This window comes from Ochotona curzoniae, unplaced genomic scaffold (genome assembly GCF_017591425.1).
Source record: "Ochotona curzoniae isolate NIBS_2020 unplaced genomic scaffold, NIBS_Ocur_1.0 contig_1302, whole genome shotgun sequence".
NCBI classification, from domain to species: Eukaryota; Metazoa; Chordata; class Mammalia; order Lagomorpha; family Ochotonidae; genus Ochotona; species Ochotona curzoniae.
Window position 1 is genome coordinate 4,386,780 of NW_024465035.1, and position 20,148 is coordinate 4,406,927.

At 42.0% G+C, this 20,148-nt stretch overlaps 1 protein-coding gene across 2 annotated transcripts in view; it reads right to left on the reverse strand.

The window, feature by feature from the left end:
* Positions 1-20,148, reverse strand: part of DNAJC13 (DnaJ heat shock protein family (Hsp40) member C13) — a 90,849-nt gene that overhangs the window by 18,759 nt on the left and 51,942 nt on the right. For both annotated transcript variants that reach the window (XM_040962837.1, XM_040962847.1), the window contains exons 29-44: positions 20,028-20,112; positions 16,684-16,838; positions 16,167-16,212; positions 14,312-14,466; positions 12,588-12,789; positions 11,141-11,256; positions 10,079-10,157; positions 9,243-9,378; positions 7,602-7,786; positions 7,150-7,224; positions 6,678-6,797; positions 5,165-5,344; positions 4,309-4,476; positions 2,942-3,055; positions 2,272-2,388; positions 1,208-1,385 (exon numbers count right to left, since the gene is read on the reverse strand). In XM_040962837.1, coding sequence (XP_040818771.1) covers positions 1,208-1,385; positions 2,272-2,388; positions 2,942-3,055; positions 4,309-4,476; positions 5,165-5,344; positions 6,678-6,797; positions 7,150-7,224; positions 7,602-7,786; positions 9,243-9,378; positions 10,079-10,157; positions 11,141-11,256; positions 12,588-12,789; positions 14,312-14,466; positions 16,167-16,212; positions 16,684-16,838; positions 20,028-20,112 — 2,111 coding nt within the window. The remainder of the gene's footprint in view (positions 1-1,207; positions 1,386-2,271; positions 2,389-2,941; positions 3,056-4,308; positions 4,477-5,164; positions 5,345-6,677; positions 6,798-7,149; positions 7,225-7,601; positions 7,787-9,242; positions 9,379-10,078; positions 10,158-11,140; positions 11,257-12,587; positions 12,790-14,311; positions 14,467-16,166; positions 16,213-16,683; positions 16,839-20,027; positions 20,113-20,148) is intronic.

The window sequence follows — 20,148 nt, forward strand, 5'->3', positions numbered from 1 at the left end:
GTTTTACAAATTCCAAATCAGCAGCCTGCCCCATTACAGCTTCTTTCCACACTTCTAGTAACTTTCTCCTAAGCCAACTTCAAACAAGAAAAGATCTCATAATACCATCTTTAATAATGAGCAACGTTTTCTAGTAATATTCAGTTACTGGCTGGCAATTTTATTTCAACTATTTTGCAGTACCCAGAAAGTCACACTTTTAATGTATATTAATTAGAACAAAAAGTACCTGAAAGAGAATATTAAAAAAACATTTGGGGTATTCCAAGTAATGAATTTGTGCGGAGATTTTACATTTTAGGTTTGTTAGGAAATACACGCTAAATTGGAAGAATCTTTAGATGTTATTCATCGATCTCCCTGGATTCAGGCTACTGTGACGTTGTTTTGGGAAATAAGAAGATAATTAATGAGAAAGATCACACTTGTGTATTACTCTATTTCCTGAAAACTATATTACTTATTTGAAACAGGGAGGGGGGACCGGGAAGGAAAAAGATACAGAGAGGGACAGCTGGAAGGAGACACAGAGAGAGACAGCTGGAAGGAGACACAGAGAGGGACAGCTGGAAGGAGACACAGAGAGGGACAGCTGGAAGGACGTGTCTCCTACCCCTGGCACGCCCCACCCGACTCCTCCAGGCAGGGATGCGCCAGGCTGCAGTAGGAGCTTAGGATTTAGTTGCGTCTCTCACACGAATGCCAGGGACCAACCGCAAGGGTCAGCACCTGCTGCTTACACAGTGCGGATAGGAACAGGACGGGAGAGCGGAGCTGGGATCCAAAGAGCCACGCCCTGCAATGCTGTATGTGGCCATCCAGAGCAGATCACAGCCACAACAAACGTTCACCACATTCCAATTTCTACAGGCAAACTTTCAGAAATATAAATGCCCAATAAATACATGGCACTGAGTTAGGGGCCAAAGAGGCAAAAATCCAATCATCTAAGATCTACCTCAGGCACTTCTAATTGGTTATGTCAACTTCAGTCATCATTGTAAAATTTTATAGCAAACTCTTCAGCTTTTTCAATTCATTAAATCTTAAAGATATGGAGTCTTTCAAACAGAGTATTCTGACATCTTTCCCCAGCCTCCTATTTTTAACTCCCCCTGTATTATACTGAGTTTCCTGACAGAATTGAGAACAGGAATCTTTGGGGGTCCTCCACTGTACCGATGTCACTGCCCAAGGAGTCACACACCTGGGTTATATTTGATGACATTTCTCAGAGCCTCCAGGGCCATCTCCACTCGAGGTAACCGGTCACCATGCTGCTCTGACTCCACTTTGGCAGCGTGTGTGATGGCCATGAACGTGTGGAGATACTGGGCCTGGGAGCCTATGTAGTCCAGCAGGCTTGCAGCAAATGCTTTTGGAACCTTAAGTCAAACACAAAGTATTTTAAAAACATACAATTCCTCAGAGGAAGCCTGTTACAAAGACTCCATAGTGAACAAACAACAAAGCCTTCAACCTGGGAAAGAAACGAGCATGATTAAACTCCAAGAGCAAAAGGAGTGCCTGGGCTCTGGGCAGAAACAAAACCCAGTTCTCAACTTACAGAGATCTGATCTACCTTGGCTACTATCTTAGAAACAAATCTGTGACCAGAGTACCTCTTACCTTTACCAAGTAAAGAAAACTGGCAGTATATTTAACTTCTTTCTATACTTTAATCATTTTTAAGCAAAAATTATATGTATATTTGGAACATAAATCTAAGAACAGTTTTCAGAGGGACTTTACAAATGACTGAACTCCTTCAGATCGAGTTACATGTATGTATTATTGTGTGATAAATTACAGACACCAATCCTTGCCACACCCTTCAGACAATGAAAGGTTCCCTACACAACGCCAAACAGTGAGAACAAAGAGAACTCCTCTTTTTCTTCTGGAAGTGATTAACAGCTGACCTCAGGCCATTCCACCTGTATATTCTTACAATAAGCAGCCAGGGAAATGACTTGCGCCTGGTCTGATTCCACATGGAGTGAGAGTGCGCTGCCCATGCTGTTACAGTGTTACGCACGGCGCACACACAGCATTAGGACTGATGTAAGCAGCGGCTCAGCAAGAGGACCTTCCTACCCAGTGCTCACACTGAGCAGGATGAAGAGCTGCACGGCCCGCCAGGGCTCTGACCCTACGCGTACATACATGGATGGCTGCGAGGCACTGTGGAAAGAACAGACATCTGTCCGTGCATGCAGTGCGGCTAAGCCTCATCAAAGCTACCAGACAGATGCTAAAAGCAGAGCTTACCTCCAGTTGGAAAGTAGGGACTTCGTTGTACACCCTAACAAAAATCTCTCCCACAATAAGTTCTTTGGCATGGTCACTATAGACAAACTCCGATCCATACGTCTTATCACAATCACCCTTTTTAGAAAAAGAAAAGAGACCATTACATGTAAATTGTTAATGTCTGTTTTATAAATCTATCCATATTCAGTTTAATAATTTAACAGATGAAGAACTTAAGACCTCCACCCATTATGCAAAGAGGGAAAACTACCCTTCAGCACTCAGTGCCAGGCTAACACAACTAACTCTGAAACAGGCTGTCATGTTTCCTAGCCCTAAAATTACCATGACAACCCATTTTACAATTGGAAAAGAGCACAGAGGCCAGCCAAAAAGGTATCTGGCCAAGGAAGATACAAGTTAACAAAGCTGAGAGCCGAACCTTTTGAAAAAAAGCTGAGCAAAAGTGCTGGAAAATGGAGTATGAATAAAAAAGAGAAAATTATAATACAGTTTAAAAATTAACTACAATTTATATTTGAGACAAACAGGGAAAAAAATGATGGAAAAATAGACCCAATGAAGACTCAGGTTGCAACCATAGGGATTTCAGTTGAATTAAGTTGTGAAGTGCTAAACAAACAGATGTTATTTTTAAGCTAGTCAGGAAATTTGTGAAATGCCATACTTTTTTAATCATGTTTTCTTGTTGGATTTCAAGAAATTCAAGCAGCTCTGCTCTCGTTGAATTGTTCCAGATCAAGTAGGGGCTTTCTGTGTTGCTGTTCAGCATTTTCAAAATCTAGGAGAGAGAACGTTATTGTCTTCACATTAACACAGCCGTGAATCTGTCATTTTCTAACAAGTGCGTGAAGCATTATGGATCTCATGAGTAAGCATCTCAGCCATTCCAGCAAGTCAGCTGACACTGGCCACTTGGAGGTTGAGAAAAATAAAGGGTGCAAAAAAGATTCATCCTCAGTGTTGCAACAACTAACTAACTAAACTGAGATTCAAATTTGGGCCTGTCATCAGCATTTCTAACACTTGTTCTGCTGTGGCAAAAACCAAAAAACCAAAAACACACCCAGTATTTTGTGTTCGCATATTTCATAACACTTAGCAAACAAGGGCTTCAAAATAACCACAAATACTTCGTCTGTTTGCACTTACATGAGAGCAAATTAATCTTTATAAAAATACTGTCCAAATGTGTCTATTGGCCTGGCCGGTGCATCCAAGCCAGGAGCCAGCAACCGCACAGAGGGCAGGAACCCAAGAGTGTGGCACATCAGCAGGAAGCTGGATTGGTGGCGGAGGTAGGACTTGACCCCAGACACTATTATGGGATGCAGAACCCCAAGTTTCAGTTTAATGAACTGAGCCAGAACGCCCACCCCCCAAATGGAGTGAGCTTGGTGGCAAGGCTGGTAAGGAGCTAAACAGCACAGATCACAACGCCGAGCCATCCAGTACCTGACCTCATTTAGCTCTCCCCTTCACTTAAAAGTGTAAACAGACACTTCACAAAAAGGACCTCGTAACTTTCTACATACATTTTACATATGGGAAAGCAGAAGGCTGTGACCTCCATCCGACACAAAATTAGTCACTCACTGTTTTCAAAAAAAATTAAGTCCAATGAAGAAAAAAAAAATTGTAATCTGACACCAGGTAATTTAAAATAATTAGATTCAGACAGTATTCACGCCAAAACTTAATTCTGAAATATAAGATAACCCTCCCTTTCTTATAAAAAAAGGCCACCCCAACTTGCTTGTGTATCTGGAGACGCGGCTTTATCAGCAGGAGGCATCGCACTAGTAAGACAAAGTCCAGGAAAAGAACACAAGTTGCCTTTCACTTTGGCGGAGAAGGAGCTTAACTGCAGCTCGTTGCCACACTCGTCCACAGTAACCTTCTCCTTGGACGAGGGACGCGCCTGCGGACACGGTCAGTGCTCAGGCTGTTTAAAGCGCTGTTGCTGTGCTCCCTTTTCTACTTCGAGAGACTTGAACTCTGCATGAAAGCCCAGATTACCTCTCAGGCACGCACCTCGGCAGCACTGACCACGGCAAGTTTTCTTGCAATGTAGGGCGTCAGCATGCCAGCTAAACTCTTCCGGATGGTTGGGTTTTCCGGAGTTGCTTGCTCTTCAGACAAATACCCTCCAAGGCGGCTCAGAGCACAGACACTCAACTTGGCGAGACTGTTGGCCACTTCCTGTTTTAAAATATTAAAACCTTAAAGTAGATTATCTCACACAGGTAACAGAGAGCTATTATGGGATCAACACAGTACAGAACATGCTGAACCAGAAAGCAAACCAAGAAAGGGGGCATAAATCCCTAACACTGTGTCGGAGCTGACACACCTGAAGGAAACACCATCAGCATCCACATGTGCTCAATGTGGCATCTTGGAAAGCCCCGAAGTGGCTCTTCTGGGAGCAGGAACGTGGGTTGACCTCGCTTGAGGCACACACCGAAAGGATCAACAACGAGCAACAGCAAATGAGAAAGGAGACATAGGAAAAAGTGTTCATCGCTTCTTGGCGTTTGGCTAAGATCAAGTGTAGGAAAAAAATCAGAGAAGAACACAGCTGTTGGGGTCCGCTAGCCTCAACAGCATGACGGCGTCATTGTATTTCTTGTGATACGCAATTATAAAGCTGATTCTGAGTTATTAAAAAATTGTCAATCACGTCTAATAAATATTAGGGGAAATTTCTTTCCCCTTGCACCTTTCACACACAGTTTAGATTTTAGAGGCTTAAAGAGCAATAAATTTAGTTATATTAAAAAAGCGATACATGTTACCCCTTGGGAGTTCTAAGAGCTGAAGCCTGGCTTTGCTCTAGTTTAGCATCACCCTAAAGTTTAGGTTCAAATCAAAACAACGTGAAAGTTACCTGCTGATTTGTTTCTTCACTTTTCTGAATGCCACTCTCTTCTAGTGTGTAATCATAATTAAACAGATAACCAAGCAGGTGCCATAAAATTCCAGCCTGGAACAGGTGTGTCTGCAGCCAGAAATCCACAGCGAAAGAACTGACGCACTCGACCCCAAGAGCAGCCACCCGTGGAATACTCTAGAAGGAGGATAATGAAATTAGTATTCAGAGCTCTGAAAGTCCCAAAAGAATATGAGCAATAGACAAGTTAACCATCTCATTTACAAAATATTTAACAGTTACTTGCATTCTCAATTCAAATAAAGCACGTCGTGTGATAAGACACCAGTTACTAACCTTGAACTAGGGTTCAAAGACTTGCAATACAGTTTTCCCTGTGTCACTTTTCTTATGCCAACAGCAATTCACATGTTACTTATCTCAAATATTAATATTCAGTGATGTCTTTTCATTGGTTATGATTTACTTGACACTAGAATTTGTATTGTTACTAAATGCTTCTAAAGATAGAAGAGGAAATATTTCCATTCGATGTCCTCTTTCCAAGTGTTCTCGTAACCAGACCAATAGCTTAAAACTGTTCAACATAACTTTCATGTTCCCCGGGTATGCAGCAAGCCTTTCCCCTCCACAGTCCACCCCCAGCCAACTCCCCTCATCGGTTTTATATTAGTGGACACAGCAAGTCCTCACCGAGGCCAAGTGCAGGGCCTGGGAGAACAGGGCTGTGCTCACTTCCTGGATCTCATCTCACAGTCTATATGAGTGCTGCATGTGCTGCCTGTGCAAAGTCAGACCTTGGAGTTACCAAGACAACCAAGGGGAAGGGCATTTCCCTTCTGCTTCTCTGTCCAGACCTAGAGAGGCGGCGGCTGCGGGCCATGCTCCAAGAACAGGACTAGACAGTAGCTCCCATACGCTCATTCAGTCCAGACACCTGGGTCCCCTGTGCCCTTAACTATTGTCATCACTACAAGATAAAAAAACCTTAAAAAGCTCAAGCCTTTTCCCCTAAAGCCAGTGTCCAGCCAGACACCTCACATCCCTGCTTCTCTGGGGTGCAATGTTTTCCTATTGCTTTGTTTTGAAGAACAATTCTCTTACACTTGAGCTTGAGCGAGGAAAGAACTCACTGACCTTCCTCGGGGACACCCAGTGGTCTGGAAGCCTTTCCCCGCCGAGCAAAAGCGAGTTCTACGAGCTTCAGGTTTTACCTGATGCCCTACATTTGCTACATGCACCTGGGTCAGCTCGGCCTTTCCCTTCTCAGGCTCTCACTTGAACAGTCCACTGGGGCCCCCGCCCCTTAGACCCATCACTCTTACTCTTTGTGGTAAGCCTAGGAACAAAGCTCTCATTTACACCAAAATTCCCTTGATAAATGCTTTCAGAGACTCAAATAACTAACTTGCAAATAACTTCTGTGAAACAAACTGCTTACAAATTGGGCACTGGTTATTATTCAACCTGTCGCTAACTATAACCTGCAAACATGAAAGATGAACTGCACCTTGCCAAAATACAGCACTCGACAGAGGTCCTTGATGATGCCCGGCATTTCTGTGATCTTCTCACGACATTCTTCAAACTGCGCTGCCACGCTATAGCATTTACTTATGTGCCCACACACCTACAGGAGCACAGCAGATGGGAAAGCAGTGTCACACGTGCATTCCTTACCAAAACTTAAGACAATTAAAACACCAAGAACCAGGAGGAAGGCTACAGAAAGAAATTAGGTGAACTAGTAGAAGACATATAAACAAGAAGGGCAAAATGACAAACATCTGAGCCAAAGGACTAAAGGCTCAGCATATTACGAGTAACACCTGGACATTTTTCCAAAAAGTGCATTCTGAGGCCCCTCAGAGCCACCGAGTCAGGGTAGAGTTTAGCAGTCCTTGTTCTAACAAACGTCAGCAAATTCTCAGGTATCTGAATGTCTTGTGTCACTGTCCTTGTCCCACAGATTCCAGCCTTACCTGTACAGACATGTCACTGGGTTTGCTGGAACGATTTAAGACAGACACACAGCGACTGAAGGCCTCTTGTAATACCTGCAGAGACAAGCCAGACCTGAGTGTCCCACTCTGACTGGAAGTTTGAGAAGACCTACTAGCAAGAATAAAATAATATCAATCTCAATGTTCCAACACAAAATATTTGATCAATGAACACTTCTTTAAAAAATCTCTTAAAGGTTTCTTTCTAAATGTGCAATAAACTCCTTGAAAATATTATCTTTACTGATTTTGTACCATTATGAAGCTCAATTTCTACATTTAATTTTGGTGCTAAATACAGAGCATATCTGTTGAAATAAATTAAAGGCAAGCATTCTATCATGTGCATTTGTAGTACTTGGTGAATGACTTGTTCCTAAGTGTCATCTATTACCCTAAGCCTCGAGACAAGCAGAGATCATGTCCTGTACCTCCATGCCATTCTCCCTTCGGAGCTCTTCAGCGTTGAGGGCGGAGCAGTTGACGGTGTGGAAAGCTAGTTCTGCAGCCGCGGGCAGCAATGGTGCTTCCTTTGAGAACAGTAGGTCATCTGAAGTTTCCATTGTTATGGTCCTAATTAGCATGGGGTATCCTGCATACTTATAAGGCTGCAAATCTGAAATGACCGAAAGTTAGTGCTGGGAAACCAAAAACCACATACTTTGGTGTTAAGTTCACTTTGACACCATATTGAATCATGTTACCTTACAAAAACAAAATGATATTCAATTTCATGTATTCTAATTCTAGCTTATAAAAAAGCTAAACCTATTTTTTAAAAATCCCTTGGCTCCTTTGTTTTCACCAAATGTTTTTGTTGATCTATCTAAAATGCTTCCATGAGAGAACAAGTGTTTCCTGGGAAATTAACTGCCCTTGATACGTACTGATCCTCTGGAGAACATCTGCTTTCCACACAGTCTATGTGACCTTTCACATGATCACAGAGAACGCAACTTGGAAAAGGCACCAGAAATTCTACTTTTTTGATGTCTGGTTTTTAAAAGATGTATCTTTTTTTAGTTTGAAAGGCAGAGCTGGAGAAAGCACTTTCATCCACTGGTCAGTTTCCCCAATTGGTCACAGCCACTGACTAGCCAGTGACCAGCCAATGCTGGGCCAGGCCGAATCCAGGAGCCAAGAGCTTCTTCCAGGTCTCCCACATGGGGCAGAGGCCCCAGTATTTGGGTTGTCCTCTGCTTTCCCAAGCTGATTAATCGAGAGCTGGATCAGAAGTGGAGCAGCCAGGACTCAAATCAGTGCCATCAAGGGTGCCCAGTACAGGCAGTAACCTAACTTGCCAGGATACAGCCCTGGCCTCTAGAAACTCTACTCTCACATGTCTACCTCTTCATAAAGGAAAAAATAAAAAAAGATTTTAAAAAGTAATATTTTGATTTACTTGAAAGGGAGAGGAGAAACAGAGATAAATCTTCAATTTGCTAGCTCACTTCCCAAATGCCTGTGGCAGCTGGGGCAGGGCTAGGTCAGGTCAGGCTGCAGCCAGGAGCCTGGAACCCACCCCAGGCTCCCATGTGTGTAAGAGGAACCCAAGTATTTTATCTGTCACTGCTCTCTCCCAGAGCAGCTGTCAGCAGGATGGGATGTGAATATCCCCAACAGCCACAACAAAAGATGCAAGAATACATGTTATTTAGTAAGAAGTGAATATTTTATATTTACTGGTCTGGATAACTTTTGTATATTTTCTATTCCAAGAGTTGTCTTAAAATAAGCATTTGGGGCCCAGCGCGATGGCGTAATGGTTAAGGTCCTCGCGTTGAATGCGGTGGGATCCCATACGGGTGCAGGTTCTAGTCCTGGAAGCTCCACTTCCCATCCTGCTGCCTGCTTATGGCCTGGCAGTTGAGGAAGGCCCAAAGCCTTGTAGTTTCGGACTAGCTCAGCCCCAGCCACTGCAGTCTCTTGTGGAATGAATCAGCAGATGGAAGCTGTTTTCTCTCTCCTTCTTCCTATAAATCTGACTTTTCAATAAAAATAAAATAAATCTTTAAAAAAAAGAAGTAACATGGTGGAGAAATGGGGAATCTGAAAATTAAAAGATGCCTTACCTTCTTTATGACGGTTGAAAAGAATGCTCTGTGTTTTCAGAATTAAAATTATGTTCTCTGGATCTGGTCCATCCACTATTTTTGCTGACTTGGTACATAAAAACTCATACGCCTTATTTACTTTTTCAAACATATCCTAAATGTAATCAAAGATAATGATATTTTAATTTGCACCAAGTCAAATCCTCTCCAGACACAACTGATCTGTATTTTACCAATATCGGCTTTAGTTATTGCTTTATTTTTTACATTAAGGAATTCATTCAAACAGCAATCTACTTGTTACACTTCTTCAGTTAGAGTATGATATGAGTTTGGATGTCATTATAAAGATGCATAATTTTCCCAAAGCAAATGGCATCACTAATAAATAAAATTAAATGCCTAATTTTCAACTATTTGTCACTGTCCAATAGTTAGTTTTGCATTTGATCTTAGCCAAAAGGGCAAGAAGCATTACAGTTAATTCTCAGAAAGGATAAGGACATAGAATACATCTACCATATGCTACTAATCTCAGGGCAGCCTGTCTGATAAACTGAGAAAAGAATGCTAACACACAACACCTGGGCCTGTGAGCAGACTGTTCCCAGCATTCACTATGGGAAGACATTGGTTAACAAAAGCAAAACCAGATGGCAGGGAAGTCAGCCTGTCGTGGTACCTACCCTGCCTGACGCTCCCAGCCTGATGTGGTACCTACCCTGCTTGATGCCCCCAGCCTGATGTGGTACCTACCCGGCCTGACGCCCCCAGCCTGATGTGGTACCTACCCGGCCTGACGCCCCCAGCCTGACGCCGCCCACCACACACCCCCTGCCTGATGTGGTACCTACCCTGCCCTCCGGGTTCTTATCAGGGTGGTACTTCTGTGCAAGCCGGAAGTAAGCTTTTCTAATCTTGCTCTCATCATGCCTGTGAAATAGGAAATGTTTCCTGAGTACAAGGAGGTCCAAGGAGAAATTACTTGTCTGATCACCAAAAATGGTTATTTCAAAAGTCTTATTTCCATTAGCAATTTTATCACATATTAAGAAGCAAATTAAGCTCAGGAAGATTTCAATAAGGCATTTTAAAGATACTACCTTTTTAGGGGAAAGAAAAAAAAATCTAACAGTTCCTTATTCTAGGCTAAATATTCAATAAGAATTTCAAAATCATATTTGGAACTAAATTTTTTTAAAAGCCTTTATCAAAATGTTCAAAAAACCTCATCAAAATGCTCAAATTATCAATTCACAATTTGCAGTTTGTCAATTCAAACTCTAAATAGGTTTTATGAAAAATGTATAATTTTACCCTAAGAGAAGAATGTCTTTCAAGCCAATCTTCTCTAGCACATGGGGTCTACTATAAACTTCAGTGATAAATCAGGAAAGGTGTAGTTTTCCTTTACTAATCTGTCATTTAGTGTTCCAGGCACATTTTACTAAATCTCTAACCTACATATTGCAAGAAGCAGGAAAATGAAGGTGTGACTACCCGTCAGCTACATCACCGCGACTCCGCAGGTGTTATTTCAATCATCAGAGAACAGTTACATCCGAATACAATCTGCAGCAGAAGCTACTTGGACACAGTACCGGAGTTAGTCCCCTAAATGTATTCAAGGGTTAGAGATGGACTTCAAGGAAAAGTTGTGTACAAAGGAAATGTGAAGTCCCAGAATTTTTTCACAGTTCACATTTCCACCAACTTTAGCAAGGTCTTTGTTGTTGATGGATTTCAAACTTCCTTGCACCCAAAATACACGTATTTCAATTTCATTCTCCACCAACTTGCATATCAAAGAACAGAGAAATGTTGTAAAAATGGCTGGTTGAGACCTAATTTACATTTGCTATGAACACGCTAAGTAAGGCAGGTAAACCTCAGTGTAATCACTGAGAGTCACTCACGGCCCCTGTCCCTGAGGCAGGCTGAGTACTTCATAAGCGTCATCTACCGACATCGTGGGCGGCTTCTTCTCCACTTCTTTCTTCCAGGCATCGAGGGTGTCTTTGAGAAGTTTAACCTAAAGGCAGAGAATTAAAATTTGTACCAATTAAAGTAAAACTTCAATATATAATTAAGTAGAATTCTTGTGCTACATTTAATTCAGGTTATCCAATTATAACATGTATAATATAATCAAAACCATAGCATTGTTGAATAGTTATCTAGGGTGCTACGAGAATATATTTCTCCGTTTTTGAGTGGTAGTTCTTCTAATTTGCCTCCACCCTAAATTTCTGGAGACAATTTCAGAAAATACCTTTGAAATTAGTAGATGATTTGCCTTCCCTGAAGAGAGGACCGAGCGGCAGACTGCAGTGTGCTCTCTGAGGCGAGCTAGCAGCATCACTGCTGTATCAGCACTCAGATGAGAGCAGTCAACAGGAGGAAGTGTGGACCGTGGGAAAACACTCATGTTACTGCCCGGCAACCCTTCAAAGGCCCACACGGCCAGGAAGCGGGCCAGGCTGAAGCCAAGCAAGAACTCAACTTAGAGTCCCAAGGATGCTCATGGTTGCTCCCCAGGATGCGTGAGCAGAAGGCTGGGCTGAAAGAGCAGATGTGACTGCAACCCAGGCGCGTCTCAAGCAGCATCTCGACTATATCACCAAGAACACCAAAAAGGTTTAATTCTAAATTTTAGTAACCTATGAAAATGCAGATTCTGTGACATGACTGTATGTTTCTCAATTAATTATTGTTAGAGCTGGATTCAAACTCGGATTTGACTTAAAACCTTAAAAGCATCTGTACATCATGTGGAATCCTGAGTAAGTACCAGTTTCACCTGTCTTTATTTGGTCCTGGCATGGAGGCCGTGAGTCCTGGTACACTCTGCTACAATTAGGTGGCAATGAAGACGGCATAATTTTCACTCCCTAACTGACCGTGGGCACCAAGGCCTCCTTGCTCCCCATAGGCATCCAAGGGCTCGAGGTGGAAGAGCCTCAGGGACTCTGGACAGGCGAGCAGGTCACACGGCGGCACAAGTGCCACTTCTGTGTGCCAGGAATTACAGTATTAACTGGATCTCACAGCCTAACTGGATCTCAAGCACAGACTGCCCAGTTCCAGCTTGGGCTGGCTTCACAGGCTGCAGAGACAAGCTTCCCCCAAGCGACTATAACACGGAATCTTGCCTGCAGGAAGCTCATCGTCCCCTGGAAGATCATGAAATTCTCGATCCTCCCTCAAGAGCTAACCGCTCAGTCTGAGATTCACTCAGGTGTACTGAGCAAGAAGAATAAGTGAGAAAGATATTATCCTTATCACAAGAAAAGTCAGTAAATAAGTAGAAGTGATGAGATTGTTTTCAGGTTTAAGAAACCACGAATCAAATAATTCACTCACCGGGTCTTTAATTGGCCAATCTGGAAACCGGAGTGTATCACAAAGTTGTTTGAGGTAATAAATATTACAAAATAGCTCATTTTCTAGTTGTGGGTAGTTGATAACGGGGATGGGACAATAATGATAAAGTGCTCTTGTGTTACTCTGAAGACGAGGTGTGAAATCAGCAAGATGGGCGGCAATTTTCTCTATCATGAGGCGCCTGCAATTATAGAAACTTTCATTCAAGCATGATGAAAACATGCAATCACGAAACCAAGTTAGAGTTATTTAGTTATTGGTCTAAGATGGAGACGGTAAGTATGCCACACAGGGTACTAACCATCTAATATGAAAATACTCAAGAGAAATAAAATCACCAATCAAATGTTTCTATAAAAATAACCTAGAGAGAAAGGCTGATTTGGTCACTCCTTTGTATTTAAGCAGCAGCTTTCCAAGGGCAAATGGAATGGTGTGTGCACGCAGGAAGGTGTAGCCAAAGGCACATTTGTTATCATCTCCACACAAGCATCCAACACAGTAGTGTTTTAATTAACTTCCTATACCTTACAAGCTTGCCCTCACCTAAGCAGAAACTTGGTTAGTTCAGTATACAAACAGAGGTAAAATTTAAATAAAGAATCTGGTCAGCCAATCTCACTATTAAAATATTACCCCAAAAAAAGCTATATTGATAATTTCTCTGAATTTCTAAATATTCTTCACTTGCCACGGACAACATTTGAATTGGCAGTTAATACATGACATAAATGATAACCAGCAGGTGGCATGCAGAGAGTGAAATTGGCCTAATGAGAAAAAATAACTGGGAGCCATTAAGTGAACCAAGAGTGTTCTCCACCAACAGACCCAGCCTTGACAATGGCAGGCTCCTGGCACTGGGTCTCCCACAGGCCTCTCCGGGGCTTTTCTTTATAATAAGGACACTTACTAGGAATGCTAGCCTCCAGAATAAGCTCAAAAATGTGCAGGCTAGAAGAACTCATTTTCAAATAACTTTGGATACTTCTGAGATGGTCTATTCTTTGCAGGCAGGTTTTTTTTTTTTTTTTAGTTTATTTTTTTAAGATTTGCTTTGTTTATTTGAAAGGCAGAGTTACACACAGGAAGAGACAAAGAGAGCTCTTCCATGGACTGGTTTATCTCCCTAAATGCCCGCAAACACTGGGCTGCGACAGGATGAAACCAGGAACTTCCTCAGTTTCCGTCAGTACAGGGGCCCAAGGACTTGGACGATCCTCTGCTGCCTTCCCAGGCACATTAATAGGGAAGTGGATGGATAGTGGAACAGCCAAGACATGAACCAGAGCCCATACAGAATGCTGCCACTGCAGGCAGCAGTGTTACCTGCAACATCACATCAGCCCTTACAGAGGCAGTCCCAACCAATGGAACACAATCTCATTTCCCAACATGCAGGAGCATTTAGACTTCATGCCTATAGACCTCGCACAGACATGTAAGCTGGTCAGTGTCTGAAAACTACCCAGCTCTACACTGATTCAAGAAGCATCAAACACACGGTAGGTCCTAGTTCAATTACAGCTCCACTCAGGGTCAGAAGAGGGTAACGCTCAAGGCCTTGAACCTGTCCCGTGCTTCAGCACCAGTGACTATTCTGTATTCATTATGACACCAGTGAAAACATCTAACAGAGTCAAATCAGACGCCAAGGAGCAAAGATTATGAGTTTAAATACAAACAAGAAGCTGATTATTTACCTCATTTCACTGCTCCAGATGGCTTCTGGAGTATCAAATTCTCCAAGAAAAATCTCAGAAAACTTTTCAGGTTCATAGTTTTCTAAATAACAAACCATTGCTTCTGGTAGGATGTGCCCAAGTATACTTCTCTGAACAATATCTTGTCCCTTTGTCTGTAAAACAAACAGAACAAAACGTAGTCAGAAACACTACAGTTGCTTTTCTATTTTCTAGTAAATGAATTCCAGTTATAAAACATCGGAAGGAAGAGCACCACTGGTAACTTACAAGACAACATGGCAAAACTAAAGTCGGAAGCTTCCAGCACTGGGGCAGAAGCCAGGGTCCACAGCCCGACAGCATCTCTAGGCATTCAGGAGCTGCAGGCGTTACCTGAAGCACAGCCTTGACATGTACTATCCTGCCAGCTGTAGGACACGGGCCCCACACATGCCTCCATTTTCAAAAGCAGATCCAAGAAATCGTAACGATCTAAAGGAGGAATCGTGGCTAAGATTTCGATGGAGAACTCTACTCAATATAATCAGCTACATACGAAGTTCATGTCCTTCACATGCCCAACTGAGTCAGCCTATTGCCATACTCCACCGTTTTAAGTTGTTGAACTCATTTGCTTACTCAATGGAAATAAAATCCTGAGAGCTACACTTTTCCTAGTTCCTTCCAGGCAAATAAGATGGCTTACTTCCCCAGGAAAGTACAGAGAGGAGGGTAAAAACCCAAACATAGCTTCACCACTTGATGCACAAACTAGATGATGACTATTTTTAGACTTCTGCCAATAAGAGGAAATTCACTACTGGTTAAACTTGTGGATGGAGAACAGCCTGTTCTGTCTTGAGAATTCTACTCAGTAATTCCTGAATCCAGAATTCTGCTATAAACAATGCTTTGTTGCAATTACTCAAAATATTGCTAGGACAAGCTATTACAAAACTTGAAAATAAGATTATATAAATAATAAAGGAAGAAAAATGCATTCTGAAAATACCTCATTACATAGTAAAGTAGTATCATTAGAAACTTTTGTAAGCTTCTTCCAAACTCTCATTTTCCAGTTATAGAATGCTATGGAAATTACACTACGGTGGATATCATTTTAATTAAGCAAACAGCTTTCCCAGTGCTGCACTGATTACGCTACAGCATGTGGCCTGACACAGTGTATTCTCATCAGTGTTCGGTTTACTCTGCTCTTCAAACACATCACCCTCCGCCATTCCTCCAAACAAATCTTGAAGCACCCTCCAGTTCTACTGATCAACTCTTTCTGTAGAACGCCACTGTAAGGCCGGGGTCAGCGAGGCCACCTGGGGAAGTCTCAGCTTGCTTTTGAATGCCTAGCTTCCCTCCTTGGTAAAATGGCAAGGATATCACAACAAACAAAAAATAGCTTTCAAAGACAAATGTGGCACTTCCGCCACACCTTGGAAGCTGAACAAAAAGGCAGCTAAACTCTTACTAAATCTTGGCTGACTGCAAGAGATTCAGACATCCAATGAATTATTTATCAAAATAACTCCTTGAAGACACAGGCATCCTAACCACTAGGCTAAATACTTGTTCCATTTATTTAAATTTCACAAAAAAGAGCACAAATTATATTTACAGAAGTATCAAGAAATAATTTACAGCTGCAATTTCAATACACACCTAAAGGGCAACATTTGTTTTCACTTAAAACATTAGGCTTAGATTTTCTATAGTACAAAGTGCTATAAGGAATAGGAGAAAAGAATCATTAATGAAACCTATGTCAAGCCCATACAAAACAGTAACCATACATAACTCAGGAGACTGCAGGGTTGCAGCCTAGCCAGGCGTAGGTACTCAGGGGACCCGGCCGACTCACCTCTTCTGACTTGAAAGCCTGCTTGGTATGTGTGTATTTCAGGAACCTAGCAAGAAAAACAAATTATCAGAAATGGGGCCTCATTTAGTTTAGCATCACTGCTGTTTCAAACAGATCTAACACAGATAGAACAAAAGACAACTTGTAAATTCATATTCCAAAGATATGCAATTCCTGATTATGGCAAAAATTTGTATGATCTATAAAGATTTGTGAAGTATGGTCATCTTAATATACTATGTAACAAAATGAAAATGGTTTTAAGAAACAGGTAAAACTGCATGTGAACTAGTAAAATGTTTTCATTAAATACATGCTACAAAAAAAGATGACAGGTTTTATTGTAGATATGGTAAAGTGGTCAATTTTGAGTAACTTTCCCCCCATTCTCTACTTTTCAAATTTTCAGACACATGAATAGCTTTTGTAATGAAAGATTTAGAAACCAACTATGCAGTCACAAAATGTTCAAATGTACAAATAAACATTTCAAACAGATTATCCTTGGCGTGCTCACCTAGCTACAGGAAGCACGTTGGAACCCGTGTACATCATGATGAAGAAAAACACTCCGCTCAGGTAGAGGCGAGGCAACTGCGGGTTGTCCTGCGCGATGTGGTACAACAAGATGGCCACTTTCTCAACGAGAATGGGGTCAAAGGTCAGCAGGAGCTGAGAAAAGATTGACAGTTAGATTTACATGTTTTATGTGTTGGGATTCGAGTTTATTATATATGTTACCAAGTGAAAATCTGTGGATTCAGTAAGCTTGTGTATCACTTCACAGCCTGCAGTACAAAGATTTACTATTTGAACTGAGAATGGACCCATACTTACTTAAAAAAAAAATTAAAACAATGCCTTGGAAGTTGAACAAGAAGGCAAGACACTGCAGGTCAAATAAGAACCTTTGCAATTCACTTCTTTATCAATGAAATAAGGAAGTTACTGGAGAGGGTGATGCTGTGAGTCAAGCTGTTGGTTACTACATATGTTAGCATCCCGCATCAGACCGCCAGTTGGAGTCCTGACTCTGTTTCCAGTCCAGCTCCCTGCTAACACGCCTGCGAACAGATGACAACTCGGGTGTCTGGGCCTCCTCCACAGTGTGGGAGAGGGCCCGTGCCGGCCGGGCTCTGGGCTGGCCCAGCTCCACGCATCACGACCTTTTGGGGGATGGGCTGGTTGAGTCGGTGAACAAACAATAACTGTTTCTCTGTCTTTCCCTCATTCCGTCATTTTGCTTTTCAAATAAAGTAAACAGGTCGTGAAAATGATGAAGCCATGTTTTGTGTTATTTTCAGTTCAGCTCAACTGACACGACATGACAGCTACATGAAAACTCAAAGGAGCAGGGCAGAGAGCCAGTAACAGTGAGATACATGAATAAATTAGTTCAGAATTGCAGGTCAAAGGAAAACGGAAAACAAGTTACACCTACACAGTAGCAACTCCCAGAAAGCACCAAATGCTGTGGTCTCTTTTCAAAACAGGCACATGGGCTCAAGTGGCTAACTCTACCTGCAAGCGCCACATCCCATATGGGTGCCAGCTCATGCTCTGGCCACTCCATTTCCCATCCAGGTTCCTGCTTGTGGCCAGGGAAAGCAGGAGAGGATGGCCCAAAGCCTTGGGATCCTACACCCATGCGGGAGTCTTATAAGTTGTTCCCGGCTCCCTGAAAGATTGCATACGTTCCTGCTTTTGTGGTCATTTAGGAAGTGAACCAATGGATGAAAGATCTTTATCTTTCCTTCTCTATGTAAAGCTGTCTTTCCCATAAAAATAAGTAAATTTTAAATAACAACTACAAAAAACAGGCAGAAATATTGGACGGAAAATCTGGATCACTAAAATAAATCTGCACCAATAAAATAATTAAAAACCGTTGTAAACAAACATCTGATAAGTCTATTGATTTAAGTTTTACTCCAATATTCTATAAACATTTACTTCCAAATGATTTACAATTTTGGGTCAAATGCCACCAGCAAAAACAGCAGCTCAGATTATCAAAAGTCTAGAGTTAGAAAAATGGACAGCTAAACCTTCAACATGCTTTGGTGTCTGATCTTTTCAAGGAGGTCCTTTGTTGACATAAGGATTTCATACTACGTGTGCTACAAAGGAAAAGCTGAGATGGAACTGTACAGGCTTTCTGCTACTGTTTATGGCAGCCTGAAGACTTTTTATAGGAATAAGCAGTCCAAAAAGACCAACCGCACACAGAATTTCAAGAAAACTCACAATAACTTAGACCATTTAGATCTATAATCAATTTCTTCTCCTAACTGATTATTTGGATAGTGGCAAATGAATTCTGGCTAATCAATACCCAAGCTTCAAATTACACTGGCTACTTCTCTTCAAAGTTCCTCCATTACCTTTACTAGTCTGAATCTTAATGTCACCTGATGTTACTCTTTCAATTTCACATAGCTTAGAAAAATCCTTGGGAGAGCTTGATTTTCTGGCACAATCTCTTATCTACCTGCCACAAGCATCCAACACAGAAAACCATCACTTTCTACCTCCTCACATTTGCAGCCTCTTGTTCGTCTAAGAGGCTTAGAAGAAATAGCAACCACAGTGTTCTTTCATTTAAGGGGCTCAACAGAAATGTTCACACAAAAAGTATAGCAGTTTGAGCACACCAGATGCTTAAGTAACAGCTAGAGTTTTTTAAAAAAAAGCGATGGCGAACTTTCCTACTCAGAAGGCTTTTTTCACTATCAGCAGCTTACATGAGCCCTTACTAGTGATAGCAGAGTGTAACAGTAGATACACTGAGCAATCCCCCTTACTCTTTCCACATGATTCTTCAACTGAAGGTACAAAAAAATAGCGTCAACTACTGCTAAATATTATATAATCAAGTCAGCTACAATTACTGTCAAAAATTAGATTTGGACCCTACAGTGTGACCTAGTGGGTTAGTCCGTGGCTTGCAGCACCAACGTCCCATAATGGCACTGGTTAGAGCCCCAGCAGCTCTACTTCTGAGCCAGCTCCTGGCTAATGCACCAGGGAAAGGAGAAGACGGCCCGTGCACATGGTCACCTGCACCCACATGGGAAACCCAGAAGCAGCTCCTTGCTCTTGGTTCCTGTTTTGGATTGGCTCAGTCCTGGCTGTTGCAGGCATCTGGGGAGTGAACTAGTGGATGGAAGACTTTTGTCTCTCTAATTCTTTCAAATAAATAAATGGAGCTTTAAAGAAAAAAAAGAAAAAGATCTGACAACAAAATAATCAACAGACAGGAGGGAAACACAGGACATCTCAGTGCCTGGGCTATTTGGGTTTAACCTCATTCTACAGTTTAGATATTTTAATTTTTTTTTTATTTAGATATCTTTATTAGAAAGGCAGATATAAATAAGAAAGGGACAGAAAGAGAAATTCTTCTGTCTTTTGATTCATCCCCCAAGTGGCCAAACTGGCTGGTGCTGAGCCAGTCTGGAGCCAGAAGCCAGAACTTCCTTGGGTCTGCCTTATGGGTGCAGGGTCCCAAAGCTTTGGGCTGTCCCTGACTACTTTCCCAGGCCACAAACAGGAAGCAGGGCTGCCAGGACACAAACCGGTGCCCATATGGGATCCCAGTGCATGCAAGGTGAGGATTTAGCCCACTAGGTATCATGTTGGAACCAACAATTCATTTTAAAAGAGCAGACTAATGAAAAGAAAAAAGATACTTTAATATAGCCTACGTAATTCCAACTCACTGCTCTTGAATCAGATGCTGTTCAGGAAAACAGGTGACTAAGAACAGCAAATCTAATTCATAAGAAATTCTTAAGAAATAAATAAGAGAAAATGATTCTCCAAATGCTGGTCTAGCTGGGCAACATGGCGGTAACCCACCTGGATAATGTGGGGAAGGCAGGTGCTGTCCGACAGCAGCCTCTTCACCCTGGGCAAAGGCCGGATGATGGCGTTGTCCTGGTCCCTGGAAGACAGTGCCCGAGGTCAACACTGCACACAC